The 18,489-nt window shown below is 36.0% G+C and overlaps 1 protein-coding gene across 12 annotated transcripts in view; it reads left to right on the top strand.

The window, feature by feature from the left end:
• The window catches only part of LOC101899622 (supervillin), a 668,298-nt gene that overhangs the window by 403,300 nt on the left and 246,509 nt on the right, over positions 1–18,489 (top strand). For 10 of the 12 annotated variants that reach the window (XM_059131927.1, XM_011292396.3, XM_011292394.3 and 7 more), the window contains 3 exons: positions 976–1,580; positions 1,649–1,748; positions 10,650–12,774. In XM_059131927.1, coding sequence (XP_058987910.1) covers positions 976–1,580; positions 1,649–1,748; positions 10,650–12,774 — 2,830 coding nt within the window. Of the gene's footprint in view, positions 1–975; positions 1,581–1,648; positions 1,749–10,208; positions 10,520–10,649; positions 12,775–18,489 lie in introns of those variants that run through there. The other 2 variants (XM_011292405.3, XM_020035235.2) reach the window with 2 other exon arrangements.

Below are 18,489 nucleotides of genomic sequence, written 5' to 3'. Positions count from 1 at the left end.
TCTAGAAGCAAGTACATCTAAATTTTGTGAAAATCGGTTCAGATATAGCTTTAGCTTCCATATATGTGTTTCATGCGACTTGGGGTTTTAAGTCCCTCACATGCGTAATATTCCTCCACTATGAGGATATTTGATACTGGACATCAAATACAGCTCAAAAATACCTCTGTCAAATTTTATCGAGATCGGCTAAGATTTGGATATAGCTCAGATATATATCCTTAATCCGACTTAAGGTTTATTGTGAAAATAATGGCTGATATCAACCCAAATGAAGTGAATTTCGGGAAGTACGTTTCCACTTTGTGGAACTCGGCTCCGATATATATTTTTTAATATAAACCTTCTCGAAGTGATATTATGCACTCTATAGCAATGTTATTTGGTAGAGGAGATTCAAATGTCTCCGTCAGATTTAGTGAAAATATTCAGAATGGAATATGCCTCCCATATATTAGTTCCCTCTGAAACCAAACTATAACTGCTCTAAAGCCAAATGTTGATAGGTGGTATGATCTACTTGAAATAAATTCTTTTGTTACGGGAGCCCTACTAAATATGCATAGTGGTGTAGGGTATCATATAGTGGGCCCCGCCCGAAATCGTTTGAGGCTTTCCCTCTCCTAGATGTGAAATCATCCATGTCGTATGTGATTTCCAAGCGTGTGCTTTGGTAGGCTGGCTTGTCTATTTGTTGTAATCAATTCTTCACAATTTCACTAACTCCTTTTATCCACCCTGCAATTTGCATGACAAAATCTTAACATTTTCAACCTCATATTGTCCAAGGCATTCGTATTTGTTTGTGCAATCCCATAAATCGTAACTAAAATGTATATGTATGTGTATGTACATGAATAACATTCAATTCAGATTGTTTTTTATGCTAACATTCGTTAACTAACACTAACTTCCTATTTCCCTTCTTCCTTTCTTCTTCTTTTTTGATTTATTCCCTGCGATCATCCATCATAGATAAGAAAAAAGGCGAAGTAAACCATCAAAACCACCAGCATCAACCTCAACCACAACATTTTACCTCCCCAACATCGCCGAACAAACAACGTTCGAGCATTTCTGCTGATAAAGCGACTCCTAGTGGATCTGAGGGTGAACAAAACGGTCGGCAAATGCCCAACAGCTGTTCGCCTACAAATCGTTCCAAGAAGTTGGTACCATCCATGTCCGTGTCGTCGGTAAAACAGAATTTAAATGAAATGCACTGTACCGCAGCAACGAAAGCCACCAGTCCACGTTCGGTGAATACCAATTCACCAAAATCTCCAAAAAATAAAATCTCAAATTCTGCAACCACGTCAGTGGAATGCACCGTGAAGGTGCCCTCCTCACCCAAGTCCTCACCCAAACAATCCGCAATGAATCGACAAAGTGCACCACCCAATCTTCAGGTAGATGATATCGATGATGATTTTATGGAAATTCATGATTTGCCCATGGACGATGGTCCGATGTTGCGACCACGTTGTTCCACCATGCAAAATGAGGCAAAGGAAAAACGAAGATCGGGATCCAACAATGAAGCGCCATTGGAATTAAGTCCTGTGCATAGGAGTAGAAATGTAAGTATGTGAGATATTAGAAGAGATCGATTTTGATTAAGTATGTCTTTTTTTAATTCTCTCTTTAGTCTGATCGTTCGCCCCGCCGTCCCGAGGAACGTGATAAATCATCGAAACGTAAATCGAATTTGAATCGTTCACAAAATGAAGAACCGATTCAAGACAGTGGTAAGTTTGAGGATCAACATCGTGGTGTGTTCATGAATGCTGATTCTAAATGCGGTCTTGCGAAAATTCGGAAGGGCATATTGGAAAAAATTAAAGAATCAAAAAGAATTGTTATATTTCAAGCAGCTAATTTTCGAATCGAAACAAAATTCCATAATTAACTTGAACTTTTCAATGATAAATGAGGATCGAGTGTTCCAAGTTTTGCTATAGGTTAGGTTGAAAAGAGAGGCGAAACAATCGCCACATGTCCTGATGGACAAACACTTATGCCAGTATAGGCCTGTTGTGCAGTCTAAAGGACTAAAAAGGTTGTTGAAAGAAGACGGACAATTTACAGTCTATTATATTTGAAACTCAGTTGCCCCAACAACATTTCAAAACTGTTTTATTTAATTTATCTGATGATCTGATTAAGGTCTGGTATGGAGTCGTTCCCTAAGTATTGGGACCATTGGTAGAGAAAATACACCAAAGTTTCGTCATCTTCCCCGCATGTCCTGCATATGCTGTTATCTAAAGATCTAATTTTATACAGATGTGCTTGTATGCCCAGATAAGGATGTTTGTTACCCCGCTAATCTCTTTCTTACCTAGTAATAAAAGATTCCTCGTTTTATCTCATTGGGGTCGCCGCAAAGGATTTTTGTGGTTTTCCCAACGCCTTCGTTGTTTCATAGGGATATGTGGGCATTTTTTGTCTATTTCTTTGACTCTAGACGTGAGGCGTTTTACCGCACTGGATTGTCTAAGTTTACTGTGGCTAATCCCCTGCCTGTTTTGGCGAGAGAGTCCGTTGTCTCGTTACCAATAACTCCCGCATGACCTAGTACCCATATAATGCGTACTGAGCCGTGTTGAGAATATTTGTTGATTAAGTTCTCATATTTCGAATTACCTATTCCAAGCTGTACATGTCACTGTCTTTAGAGAATATTCTGCCCTAAACTACGACACACTAGATCGTATTAAACATCAGATTTTCGGTGGTATCTAAAACCTTCATAAAAAATTGACAACATTTTCTGGTACTGTGGATAGCATGGATATGCATCGAAAAAATAATAATTTAATACTCCAACAAATTATACTGGGTTTTGTGCACAGTAGCACAATTTTATTCAAATTTGCATTTAAGGATCAAAGAGGCCAAAATCTTTTCCTCCAAGAAATGCCATACCAATGTTCAATAACAGAAAGTAGAATAAAGCTATGCGTTAAATACAAGATTTTTTATTTAATTTTAATGTTGAAATTGTTTCAAATTCAATTGAAATAACAATTCATATATTTGACACAAATCGAAATTTAATTTATAGTTTTGAATATTGTTCTTCTACATGGGATTCAATTTTGTGGAATAACTTCAACATTCCATTCATGTTTTGTAATTTTTCTCCGCTTCCAAAAATCTGTAAAAAATGTAAAGTGAACATACCAACTATTGATTTTTTCCACCTTCATTTGAAATTTTTTTTTTTTGTTTAATTGTTTAATTTATTGAATCTTTCATATATTTAATGAAAATAACAATAAGGTTTCATATCTTATATACTAATATTTTTATAGGGAGGTTGTCAATACAATCACCCCATATTTTTTTCATGCTTTAATTATTATTGTTTTTTTTTATAATATAGGTGTGTGTTATTTTGTGGGCTTGTGGATACAGTTATATCCGTGAATTGATTGGATAGGTAGTTAAGATTAGTTTAGATACAGATATATCTAAGTGAATCGCGGACTACAGAAATAGTCTTACGGATATAATGTTGCTTTGTTTAGATACAGTTATATCTAATCATCCCGCGGACTACAGTAATAGTCTTATCGATTTCTTCACTAATCTTCCCGCGGACTACAGTAATAGTCTTTTCGATTTCTTCACAGAAGCAGCTTCCAATTTAGCATACTACTACCTGTAGAAGTATAAAAAATTTGAAATTAAAATACCTTTGAAATTAAAATACCAAACAAGGTCCTCGTTTTGTAAAGAGAAGAGCTTTTTTATGTAAAAAAAACAAGAGTTTTCCATGGATGGAAGAAAAGGTACTGAGATTCTGCCTACCGAAAATGCATAGTCTTCTGGGAACAAGAGTTAGGGGGTCTTGTAATAGAACGCCTATTCGTTTCAGTCGCTTATCCATCTGCCATGCAGCAGTTAATCCAACAACTGTTCCATTCAATTGTCTTATTTCGAATGAGTCATTGCCAGGTAAAATCTCTCTCAATCTTGTAATAACTTGTATCTTTTACTCCCTACTTCGTTCGATGTACCAACTTATCTTGACTTTCCTTCAGTAATCCTTCAATGTCTGGAGACCATGGTCCCGATTTTGAATTTCCTTCTACCAAACATAGAAGAATGCAAGATTGGATGGCCTTAAGAGCCGACTGACTATAAACATTGTTTGTCACCAGCTCTGCCATGTAGTTGTAGTCTCTCCGCTTTTGTGAAAATATTTGTCAGTTTTAGGAATAAATCATGCTTAGTAGACTTCGGTCCGGCTCTCTGACTTTTTTCCAATTTGGATTTGTATGCACTGTTGGGAAACAAGATCTCAAAATCTACTTTAAGCGTTGAAATTACACTTCGCTCAACTTTGTATTTGATGCCAAGTTCCACTGGGGACAAATGTTTGCTTTAAAGAATGCCACCATACATCCATCCAGAGCGAAGAATGGGAGGACTCTTACTTATTGAATTATTGCAGATATAGCAAAAAAAACCTTCTGATTTGCCAACAGTACGATAGGTTGCATATATTGTCCCTTTTTAATGTGGTGCCTTGCCAATGTAATAGTTAACAATTCTGCTACTCAGTATTTCATTGATCCACTACTAGCATATTTTTATACCCTGAGTCATATGACTATAGAAGGTATATATAATTTAATACCTCCTTGAAAAAACCGTATGTTTCTTTGAAACCACCATAGAGTTCCGACATAGACAATATCGGCCCACTCCGTCTGGTACCTCTTCCTCAAAAGCTCCAAATGTACCAAATTACAGGTAATTTGGACTTGGTCAGATGTACCCCAATTCAGGTCATTTGGACTTATATTGACAATTTGGTGCACAGTTAACCCGAAATCGGTTGGAGATATATAGGAGCTATATCTAAATCTGATCCGATTATCACCAATTTCAATAGGGTTCGTCCTTGGGCCAAACAAATATTGTTTGGAACTGCAACCTGCATTTTGTTCACGAGAATACATGGAAGGACGGGCATGCATAAAGAAAGCGATTCTATGAATATCCTCAGAAGTAAAATTGGGTCTATCTCGCTTCCTTCTCCCTGTTACAAGCAAAGGCACAAAGACATAATACCCTTACCCCCTTGAGGTGTAGGGTATAAAGAAGGGGATACCCTATACAGTTTAAATTTGGAACATTACAATATTTAGTTAAGACTTAGGTCAGGTAGGGATATGGAAAATAGTCACAATGTTTTAAAAACACAAAAGCCTCCTTAGGGATTTATTAAAACTCCTAACGGTCTACCACAAATAAGTACCTAAATACTTAAAATTTTTCTAAATGTTATGTTTTCTAAAATCCTTAGTCTCTGAAAATAGATTGTCACCCATTCATATCCTAATCTCTAAATTGAAAATCTATAAAAAATCTTTAAATTACAAATAAGATTGCTTTAAACCTTTAAATAGCTTTTTACTATAATGATTTTTACTTGTAATAATATAAGTAAGGATTTTCGGGACAAAAAAGCTCCCGAGGGTATATTGTGGTAAAATGTCCTATACGAGATAAAATCTGTATGGGATACCTCTTTAAAGGCTTGTCAATTTGAAAACTCCTTATAGTATTAACTGATTAGACTTAAACACCCTAGAGGCGAATATATACCGATATCTTTTAAGTTATTTTATAGATACAAATCTGGGGTAAAGGGTGCTTCTTCTTAAAGTCTATTAGTACTGTTCCAAAATAAAAAACCAGTAAGGAAAGCGCAAAAGTCGGGCGGGGCCGACTATATGATACCCTACACCACTATGCATATTTAGTAGAGCTCTCTTAAAAAGGTTTATACAGGGCATTTCAGAGCTCTATGAGATATTTGGTACAAAATCAAAATCTATCTAATTCTATCGTGCATTTTACGAACTATAACTATCTGTGAACCGGGTTTCTCCAAATTTGACGTATTAGCTTCTAGACTGAATTCGGTCTTATGTACGAAAATTCAGGTGATTTGGGCTGATATTGACCATTTAGTGCATATTTAACCCGAAATCGGATGAAGATATATATGGGAGCTATGTCCAAATCTGAACCGATTTCAATAAAATTTAAAACAGCTATTCATGTGCTCCATCTAATACCTGGTACCAAATATCACGGTTGTGGAGTGAATATTACGAATGTAAAGGTCTAAAACACTAAATCAGATGAAACATATATATGGTTGCTATATCTAAATCTGAACCGATTTTCACTAAATTTGATATGCTTGCTTCTAGGCTGAATTTGGTCCGATGTACTAAAATTCAGTCCATTTGGACTTATATCGGCCATTTGGTGCACAATTAACCCGAAATCGGATGAAGATATATATGGGAGCTATATCCAAATCTGAACCGATTTCGATAAAATTACAAACAGCTATTTCTGGGCTGTATCTTATATCTGGTACCAAATATCATTCCTGTGGAGTGCATATTACGAATGTGAGAGGCTTAAACACCAAATCGGATAAAACATATATATGGGAGCTATAGCTGTCTCTGAACCGATTTTCTCTAAATTTGTTGTATTTCTTTAAGGCTAATCTCGGTCACATATGCCAAAATTCGGGCCATTTGGGCTGATATTGGCCATTTGGTGGTCAATTAACCCGAAATCGGATGAAGATATATATGGGAGCTATATCCAAATCTGAACCGATTTCGATAAAATTTAAAACAGCTATTTCTGTGCTCCATCTAAAATTTCATCTCAATCGGATAATAAATGCGACCTGCATTTTGTTCACAAAAATACATGGACAGACGGACGGACGGACGGACAGACGGACTGACATGCATAAATCGACTCAGAAAGTGATTCTATGAAGGTTCTCAAAAGTAACTATGGGTCTATCTCGTTTCCTTCTCCATGTTACAAACAAATGCACAAAGACATAATACCCTTACCACTATGTGGTGTAGGGTATAAAAATACATCTAGTCTTCTATCTGCAGAAAAATCATTCTCATTGAAGCTCTCTTTATGATATTATATCAATAAAAGAACCTTTTAAAGCCACCCAAGAAGGGTGTATATAGAAACCTTTTTCTGTACACAGAAAATTTATAATACCTCTAGAAAATGTATAATAAGGTTTTCTTTAATCGGTTTAGGGTATCACTTAATACTTTATTTTTAAATATAAATACTTGGAATATCTTTCAATAATAAACACCCCTTCACTTTCTTTTATAAATATTCATAAGACTTTAAATCCTCTTTTATGTGATCTTCAAATTTAGGCAATAAGACCAAAGTCAGATTTTGTGTGCAAAAATTAAATCTTAAAACTATTAGTTGTACAGAAGAGTTTGTGGAGCCTTGTACCTAATCTTTTGATTTGTATTCCTACAATTCCTACTACTTCTTATGTTTCTATTTCATAGAATTTCTAATTTCTGCCTTCTGGCATTGTAATACTGATTTTTTCTTCCCAACTCAACTTAAATTTCAATATCAAAAAAGGGTCATATGCAATTCTTTTATCTACATTTCTAACGAACCGAACAACGTAGTTGCAATTGATGTAAAGGAAAATTTCCTATTACGTAGTAGATATATTTGTTTCTCACAAACGAGAAGCTAGTTAACCAAACAAGATGTCAAGTAAATGTTATAACTATTCATCGCTATACATTGTTAAAATCGTTTTGCAGACAATGTTTTGCAGTGCCTAAATAACTACCAATTGAAAATGGGTGTAGCCGTAGTGATTTCCTAATGTATTTTTCCAAAAGAAACCACAAAGAGAAAAACTTGCAGTTTGTTTTAATACGCTCCAATGATTCTGATTCGATTACTTAACCATAAAATTTAATTGAAGAACGCCCACTTCCCAAACTCAACCAAAGTAAACCAAACCCAAGACAACTACTACAAAGATGATGAAAATGTTGATGATGATGACAGTCAGTATAGGCAAAAATGTGATAACGATGTAAAGTCAGCGGTTTTAGAGAACTGGGTTGTCGTCTTGAACATTTTCAAATTTTCCCATTAAAATTTGGTCGTTTTTATTTTTTTTTTTTAATTATGACCAAAAATGAATGTGTGCGAACAACACCAATTTTTTGTATGTTTTCCTATATATTTTCTAATTTGAATGAAAGGAATTGTTCTATAGAATGAGTAAATATATCTTTCAATGACGATATTTTTTAGATCTTACAAGAATTTTCGAAGCCCCCATATTGACTGTGAAGATTCTAAATAAAATAAAATGTACGATTTTGCAGAGAAAATTTAAAGTAAACTAAAAAAAAAAAAACTTTTTAAAAAGTAAATATTAATTATACCCTCAGCCATATGGCTAGAGATGGTATATATCATTTGATACGGCCAAGACTCTTTGGACCAAATCTGTTCCAGGACATTTGGAGTCGATCTGACGATGTCCGTCCGTCCGTCTGGCGGACGACAACTTTTGAAGGGAGTATCCGATTTGGACCAAACTTGGTACATCGTAATATTATTGTCAAACTTAGATCGTGTTCGGAGATGACCAATATCGGGCCACCCTTTCTGGTACCTTCCGCCAAAAGGTCGAAATTTTCAAAAATATTTTGCTTCACAAAAAGAGAAAGATGATCCGACTTTTCTTCAACTTTGCATATCCTAATATTTGCAACAGTGCTAGGTCAGGTGTGAAAATATATCATATCGGACCACTCCATCAAGTACCTCCCGCACAAAGGGTCAAATTTTAGAATAATTATAACTCTTGTGAATTGTGATGTAATAGTCCGATTGTCTTTACATTTCACACATCCCAATATTTATATTAACTCAAGGTTTGGTGTGGAGATGAAATATATCAGTCCACTCCTTCTGGTACCTCCCCCACAAAGGGTCAAAATTATGAATATAAACACGAAATTACCCGATTCACTTCAGACTTGGCACACTTCAATATTTCCATCAACACAAGATTTGTTATAAATATGGTAGAGATCCGACTATCACTTCTGGTACCTCCCCCACAAAGGGTTAACATTTTGAATAATCAAAACGATCAATTAATACGAAATAATCATCCCGTTCTCTTCAAATTACACATATTACAATATTTTTATGAGCCCAAGGTCTGGTGTGAAGATGGGATATATTGGGCCACTCCTTCTGTTACCTCCCCCACAAAGTGTCAATATTTTGAGTATCCATGAAGCTCATAAAACGCGAAAATAACATTCAATCTCATTCAGTCTTGGTGCATCTCAATATTTCCGTCAAAACAAGATCTGTTATAAAAATGGTAGAGATCGCCCAATTTCTTCTGGTACCTCCCCCACGAAGGGTTCAAGATGTTGAAACACAAAACGCTCAGAGAAAGCGAAATAAGCATCCAAATCCATCCTTCTCTTCAAAATTATCACATACAAACATTTTGCTGTTGTGAAGATGATATAGATATATCTGCGAACCCCTTCTGGTACCTCACCCACAAGGGGTCACAATTTCCAATACATATATAGGTCATAACTTGCGAAACAAGTCGTCGATTCTTCACAACTTTCTATATATAAAAATTTCTCTTAACCCGAAATGTGATATGATTATGGAATTTATGATTTCGTACCAATCTTTTTATCTGTATTAGATGAAGTATGAAAATGGAATACTTCGGTCCGCTATTTTTCCAAAATTTGCACATATCTCATATAAAGTACAGGAAGTAGTCGATATAGTCTAAAACTGTCACGTTGTAATAGTTATATCATTCTTAGGTCTGATACGAATTGGTCAACCGCTTCGGAACCTCCCCCATAAAGAGTGAACAGTTTGAATAATCATATAATATTCACTCATTCCTCAACTAAAGCTTTGATTCCAAAATTTTAGGAAAATATGTTTAATTCGACTGGGAAGACTTTAAAAAAACCTAGAGTTCTTTAAGTCTACGATTAATTTCAAGATCCCCAAAACCCCATTAAAACATTCAAAGACAATTTAAAGTAACCAAAAAAAAGTAAAAATAAATATTAATTTTTATTAATATTTAGATATTGCGAAAAACATAAATTGGTAGCGAAAAGATAATACAAAATGGCAACACTGTCTGCGAAACTAAATCAAACTCGAGATAAACATGCAAAAATATGTAGTTTGCAACGAAACTATTTTTCAAATTATTATCTTCAATATTTGCTTTTCATTAAGGTATAATAAAATTTTACAATCCGCATCACCTTCAGTCTGTGAGGGTAGCTTGCAACGAACAGAAAAGCGGTGTCCAATCGAGCGCGAATTATGCAATCGTTGAAATTACCACGAAATGATACCAAATCCGCAACAACAACAACTAAATCAATATTAAAACATTTACATTTAAAAACATTTACACTTCATCATCATCATCAGCATCAACAACAACATCATGACAATCATCATCATCAACACCATCTCCCTACCAACAAAGATAATAAATCCGAAATCACATGTCTTGTACTAACCGAGGATGTGGTTTGTGTAAAATATGTTTGTTTTCAATGTCAATTCTATGGAATTTCTAATGTTGCATGTATGTGAATATGTTATTTTATTTTTCTTTTTAATGTGATATACCCTCCTTTAAAACTTGCAGTTTTTTAAAATTTCAAAATTTTGCGAAAAAAAAAATATTAAAATATCTTTTTTTTACTTCTCTACAGATGAAGCTGCTGCACGTCGACGCAAACGTCGTGAATTGGGCATGGCTCGAACTTTGGTGCCTGCAGATGATGCCGGTGCTGCGGTCAAGGAACTGTTAACATCTCCCTCTAAGGCTCAGCCAGGCTCCCCGCCCAAACCCAGCTCGCGCAATGATTTATCCTATCACATGGAATTGGCCAGAAGGGGTCTAGATCAAGCCTCCAATGCCAATGCAATGGCAAATCGCCGTCGTGCTCAGACAGCGAGTCCCAAACATGTCAAGGAATCATCATCTCCACCCAGTGGCAGTAGCAACAGTAAGGCGGCAGGTCCTGTGTTACAAAAAGTGAGTCGTCGTTGCGACACAGTGGCCATTGGTGAACTACGCAAGCAGCGAACCGATGAAGTGAATCGTAAATTAAATGAACGCACTCGCAGTGATTTGGCTGAAATAATCAAAATAGCCGAAATCGCCAATGACTGTTCGGAAAGTGCTGCAAATGCCATAAGTGATCTAACAAAAACCATGAATCGTCTGCGCACCAGTCAGGAGCGTGATGCCGCCACAGAGGAGGCCAATCGTTGTTCACCCGGCAAACATACAACTTTCCATCAGGAAGAACGTATCTACTATGAACCCGATCCTCTGGAACATATCGATCAAAATGGCTCTGAGCTACAGGAACGTTCAAAACTGGGTGGTATTTTACGTTCACAGCGTATGCTCAAGGCTCGCAGCATAGAACGTGAATCCAGTTTTGAACCTCCCAAACTTTCACCCATTCTCAGGCGTAAAAGTACCGATGATCCCCTCAGCAATGCTCCACACCAATCCGGCAATCAAATTGTCTCCATACTCAAGAAAAAAGATCATCTATCGGCATGTGAATCTAGTTCTGCTTCGAGCAATGCCTCACCCGTCACCTTTTCGGCCAATGTCATGGACACTCCTTCGAAACAGAAACGGGCTGGTATCCTGAAAAAACGTTCTTCACTCGATGAGTCACGTTACTATTCCCGGTCTCACTCACCGGATGAGCGTAGCATCTTCATTAAGTCAGCTCGTCGCAATTCTCTCGAAGAGACGGCAGCCAATGGTAATATGTCGGGTAATTGTTCCTTAACTCAGGGTCCCCATGGCATTCTAAAGCAAAGCAGCTATGATAGCTTTAAAAGTGATAGCTGCCCATCGGCTGGCGGTGCTGTGGGTGGTGGAAGTTCTGGTGAATCCCAACATCCCCATAGCATACTCAAGAAAAAGGATTCCACCTCCACGCCCTCCGATCTTGCTCAACACGCCACCAAACATGTTTCCATATCACAAGCTGTTATATTAGCGGCAGCTGAGCTGTCGGCCAATGAAACGGCAGAAAATGTCACATTTGGTGATGATGTCAGTTTTACACCCAGCAATGAAGAGTATGACATCAAGCCCATACTCAAGCTGGAGACCTCAACCACAGAAGATTCTGTCAGACAACCAAAACCGATTCTAAAGAAAAAATCTTCAGGCGATTCGGATGAACATGAAATCAAGCCAATACTCAAGACATCACGAAAGTCAAGCAGAGAGGAATTTGAATTTGATCCATTCTCGGAAAGTGATTCCACCTCACATGGAGAGCCGTTGGTAAAACCTATACTCAAGACGGATTCTCCTTCGAAGCGTCGCTCTCTGGGGCCCACCGACGATGATCCCGATGCGGAACGTGAGTCAGCAACCTCACCATTTATGTTGAAAAGACGCACCCGTTCATTGGAACGTCAAGACCACACACCTGTGATAGATTTGGGTGCCGCACTCAATGCTATTGCTACCTCACAAGAAAACACTGACGATCTGGTGGCCAGTCTCACATCTTCAACTCCGGGTGCCAATGTATCGGTGGCCGATCGTATCAAATCAATGGAAAAGTTCCTTACCAATCAAAATGCCGCCACGGCTGGTAGTAATTCTGCCATCAATACATCGTGGGAATCGCCATTGCAGAATGATCCCAATAAATCGGAAGATGTTGCTACTGCTGGTGGCATGGCTGCTGCTGGCGCAGGCGCGGTGAAAATATTGAAACCCAGTGTCATACGCCGTGATCTCCTCAAGGATAGATATAAAACACAACCAGTAACCAGTGATGAAAAGAATTTGTGAGTAGAATTGAATTGTATTATTTATATAGATTAATAGGTGTGTACGATAAGGAAATAATTAAAACAAAAGTAGTAATAGTATTACTGGATGTTGTTCGAAAAGCCAAAAGTCCATTAAGTGAGAGAGAGTGAAGCAATTTGAACAGTTGAGTTACTAATTGATTGTGAATGCTTGCTGGGGAAATTTTCTCGTTAAGAATTGTCCAGTGTCGTCGGCTGGTTGTTTTGTGTCCGATGTTCCGACATTAATTTGAATAATTTATTATTTTTTACTTACGGTAGGTAACAAGTTCAGATTAGAATCGATTTTCTCAGTACAAGTTACTGTTTAAATTTTACTAGGAAAATTATCGTACACACCTTATGTATGTATCATAATGGCTGTTAAGGTTGGTTTATTTTAGATTTTTTAAATAATTAATGTTCAGTTTTAGACGATAATATTTAGATTTGATTGAGGCTAACTTAGGGATTATGTTAGAGTCATACTTAAAGCTACTATTTCCTTATTTATCTTTAGCATTTTTCAAGCATAGATTTAGATGTGTTAAACGGCACGTCTTAAAGTATAGTATAAATTAAAATTAAATTTTATAGATTACAGGGTAAGATAAAAAACTGCAACAAAGTCAAACGCCATATTTTTTAATTTTTTTTTTAATTTTATTGAATGAAAGAAAAAAAATTTCGGAAATAGCATCAAATTTTTAGATTTGTTCGTATTGGTCATCTTTGGCACGAATTATGGTCTTCCAATCGCCAATGAAACCGTCACACTCTTCCCGAATGTTGCTCTGCGGTATTTTGGCCCACTCCCGGCGAAGCGCTTGCTTGAGGTGATCGACACTTTGGCGTTTTTTAGTGCCAACCTTGCATTTCAAAATACTCCAGACCCAATAGTCCAACGGATTGGTATCCGGAGATTTTGGTGGCCACTGTGCCCTGGAAATTAAGTGAGGAACCTGATTTTTATAAGCATTCTTGGGTGGCGCGTGCTAAGTGCGATTGTGCTGAGTCCTGTTGGAATGTCCAAGGTCTGCGGCCAAAATGTTTGCGTGCCCAAGGCTTTAATACACCCTCCAGAATATTTTGACGATAATATTCGGCATTTATTCTGATGCCACGATCGATTAATACGAGCGAAGAGCGACCCTCGGCTATTATGGCGGCCCACACCATCACCATGGCCGGTGCTTGAGTTCTGGTGGCCAACCGAAGGTGCACATTTTCAGTTGATCTCTTTGGCAAGTAAACACGATCATTTTGTTTGTTTACAAGCTGCTGGGCAACGAATGCTTTTTCATCGGAGACGGAGAAAACCAAATTTTGCCAAATTTTTTTTTTGGCCAAGCGAAGCGCACTTTTTGGAATTTCAATGGATTTACCCCGAGTTCATTTTTCAATATTTGCCGAATGGAATATTGCGATATGTTCAGCTCACGAGACATTTTTCGGCCACTGCGACGCGGGTTTAGATCAAGTCGCTCCTTTACTTTTCGAACCATTTCTGCTGATGTTGCTGTTTTCTTCCGTCCACATCCTTGGCCGAGTGATGGTACGAGATGCAAAATATTTATTGACATTTAATTGCTGGAGTGCTTTAATGATAGCCACTTATGATTTTCCAGCCAAATATAAAGAAATCACACCAACTTTTTTTCTGGATAATTCTCACCAAAATGCTTTTGTATGCTTGCAAACAATATAATGAGCTGTTACTGGAATAATTTTAACAGCTTTCGGACGAGTGGTTGAGAAATGACAGCAGTCTGCAGTTGGTTGCAGTTTTTTCATCTCACCCTGTATTATTATTATTATTATTATTATTATTATTATTATTATTATTATTATTATTATTATTATTATTATTATTATTATTATTATTATTATTATTATTATTATTATTATTATTATTATTATTATTATTATTATTATTATTAATATTATTATTATTATTATTAATATTATTATTATTATTATTATTATTATTATTATTATTATTATTATTATTATTATTATTTTATTTTTATTATTATTATTATTATTATTATTATTATTATTATTATTATTATTATTAGTCTTAGTTTGAATAATCATAACTCAAAACTGCGGGTATACATCTTTCGGAAAAACCGACTGATACTATTTCTTTGTTACTTAGTTATATCCATAGCGACGTTGCAGGCTCCTGTCCACATGGGTTCTCTAGCGTTTCATAAAATTCAAAATGGGATTTCGTCATTAAATCTTTTTTGTTTTCATTGTTAGGAAAGGATTTTTCCAGTATTTATTTTAGTTTAAACGCCAAAATCGTATTTAGTGGACGACTGGCATATTTCACTCAAACACCAAAATTTTCCTCCTAATGCATTCACTAGTAAATATATTGAACAGATGTTCGACAAATTTTAAAAATTTCATCTAATTAAATGTGAAAAGCAAATGAGAAAATCTAAGAGATTTATAAATAAAATGCCCAAAAACAATTCTAAAATTAGCAAAATTTCCTTTTGAAAAAAAGACAACAACAACAACAAAACGAAACGATGACAACATAATGCGACGAAGACGACTTATCTACATGAAGTGAAATTTGTTGGGTTGGCGGCGGTGGCGACGGCGTAAATAAAGCCTTCGAAATTCCCAAAAGTGAAAAGTCAAAGAAAAAAGTTCTGATGCTGTTATGTTGTACACATTTTGGCTGGCTGGCTGGCTTTTATCCAAAAGCATTTTTTACACTCTCCTTGTCGTTGTTGTTATTATTGTTTGGTTGATTTCAATACGATGTCATTCCAAATAAAAATAGCGTAAAATGCAGTTCGGTTTTGGTTGGATTTTCTAAAATTGTGGATAAAATAGACATCAGTGACAGCATTAACATGATTTGAATGGTGGGGAGGAATTGGAAAATAGGGAAGATTTTAAATGGGAATGGAAGATTTTAAATAGAAATGAAGTTTTTCTTTGGAAATTCCAACACAAAATTTAAAAACATTGTTAAATTAATGGCTAGGTAGAATTTTTCTTTGGGTATATATTAGGTAGAGAATTTGATTTAAATGTTTTTTTTGGCAATATTTTTGTGTGATTTATCAAAGTCTCCGGGATATGTATTTATAAAGGGTAATCGTAATAGGTGTGATAGTTTTTCGTACCTGAAATCTTAAAAAATTTCCCATGTTACCCAAAAACGAAGGAGATTGAGATTAATGATTTATTTGCAGTGTATCTACGTACACTATTTCGCCTTAAAATATATTTTAAAGTAATTTTTCAAAATTTAATATTTGATTTCAACAAAAAATGGTTTATAAATCATGAAGGGTGTTGTATTTAAAAACTAAGGGTTATATCGGCGTACAAATAGAATAAGGTGACACTCAACTGTTTTCCTCTTTTTTTTAAGTACAGGGAGAGATAAAAAACTGCAACAAAGTCAAACGCCATAATTTTTACATTTTTTTAAATTTTATTAAATGAGAGCAAAAAATATCGGAAATAGCATCAAATTTAAAATAAGTTTAGATTTGTTCGAAGTGGTCACCTTTGGCACAAATTATGGCCTTCAAACGGCCAATGAAACTGTCACACGCTGCCGGACTGTTGCTCTGCGGTATTTTGGCCCATTCCCGGCGAAGCGCTTGCTTGAGGTGATCGACACTTTGGTATTTCTTAGTGCCTTTCCAAAATACTCCAGACCCAATAGTCCAATGGATTGATATCCAGAGATTTTGGTGGCCATTGTGCGCTGGAAATGAAGCGAGGAACCTCATTTAATAACCATTCTTGAGTGGCGCGTGGTAAGTGCGATTGTGCTGAGTCCTGTTGGAATGTCCAAAGTCTACGGACAAAATGTTTGCACGCCCAAGACTTTAATACACCCTCCAGAATATTTTCGCAATAATATTCTGAATTTAATCTGAAAACACTTGAGTTCTGGTGGCCAACCGAAGGTGCACATTTTCAGCTGACCTCCTTGGCAAGTAAACACGGTAATTTTGTTTGTTTACAAACTGCCGGACAACGAATGTTTTCTCATCGGAGAAAACCAAATTCGGCAATTCACCACTTTCGGCCATGCGAAGTAACTCTTTAGCTCTTTTGAGTCTATTTTCTTTCTGTTGCGGTGTAAGTTTTTGCACTTTTTGGAATATCAATGACTTTAGCCCGAGCTCATTTTTAAATATTTGCCGAATGGAATATTGCGATATGTTCAGCTCACGAGCCATTTTTCGGCCACTGCAACGCTGGTTTCATTCAAGTCGCTTCCTTATTTTTCGAACCATTTCTGCTGATATTGCGGTTTTCTTCCGTCCACTTTCTTGACGTCGGACTACGCTACCAGTATAACGGTATCAAGAGATGGTACGAGACACAAAAGATTTATTCACATTTAAATGCTGGAGTGCTCTAACGATAGCCACTTGTGGTTTTCCAGCCAAATATAAACAAATTACACTGTCAGGCTTGAATTCCATCATGAATAACTGGAAAATTCTCACCAAAATGCTTTTGTACGCTTGTAAACGGACTAGTGGCTGTCACTAAAATAATAATTTCGCAGCTGCCGGACTAGTGGCTTAGAAATGACAGCCGTCTGAATTTGTTTGCAGTTTTTTCATCTCACCTTGTATTTATTGTCCGTTCAAAAATTTTAAAATTTGTGTAAATTTAATTTTTTAAACAGCATTTTCAGTAGTTAACATGACTTATCTTCTTTTAAAGGCTTTTTCTGACCCTAATTTTTCATTTTTAAAGAAATTGTTGAGGAAATTAAAATAGATTTTTTTTTGAAATCGATCACCCCAAATCGGTGTTCCTTTTAATTCAAACATCCCTTCAATGGGAAGTTGTCTTTGTCTCTTTTTTTTGTCTCTCGTTTCCCAAAAGGTTGTTTCAGTTTATTGCCTTCATTCTGAGTAAATCTGTTGGCGCGTGGATATGTTGTTCCTAATTTTATAATTCCATGATTATTGGTGGTGCGAGACATGCGAGACATCTTTAGAATGCGGAATGCCATCGTGCATTTGGTTGTTTTGTTTTATTTTTTTTTTTTTCGGGAACTTTTCTATAAATACTATCCACATTTCATTCAATATTCTAATACATTTATGAATTTTTTTAAATCATAAGATAAAATTATTTGTGAATAGTTTAAAGCGTGGTATCAGATAAGACGATGTCGCCCTGAAAAAAATTTAAATATAAGAAGAATTTTTCCTCTTCTATAAAAAAGACACTTATTTTTTAAGAATATCTTCAGTTTTTTTTATAAAAGAAGCACTTTTCTGTAAATTATGATCCTCTAGCTTATTTGTATAGAGAGGACTTTCCACACAGTATCCTCCGCCATGTTTACTTAACGATGTGCGTCTGTCTGTTGAAATGAAGATACAGCCCATATTTTGTGACGTAGAGCTTTGAAATTTGTCATAGTAGTTTTCATTGTGTCTAGAATGTATTGAAAATGATCGTCACGCTGTCCACGTTTTCTTATAGCCTCCATATAAAGGGACCCTCCGATATTCAGAATTTTGATGATTTTAGCCAATTTTTTCACGGAATTATTTTGGTAATTTGAGTTTGACATGGGTTTTTACCTTCTGTGGCTAAACATTGGCTACGTTTTCCTATAATAACGTAACTTTCGATATTCGGTATTTTGACGATTGTAACCATATTTGCTGTCGAATTTGTTTAAAATTTGGAATT

The sequence above is a fragment of the Musca domestica genome, unplaced genomic scaffold, assembly GCF_030504385.1.
Source record: "Musca domestica strain aabys unplaced genomic scaffold, Musca_domestica.polishedcontigs.V.1.1 90, whole genome shotgun sequence".
NCBI lineage: Eukaryota > Metazoa > Arthropoda > Insecta > Diptera > Muscidae > Musca > Musca domestica.
This window is presented reverse-complemented; position numbering and strand designations above follow the sequence as displayed.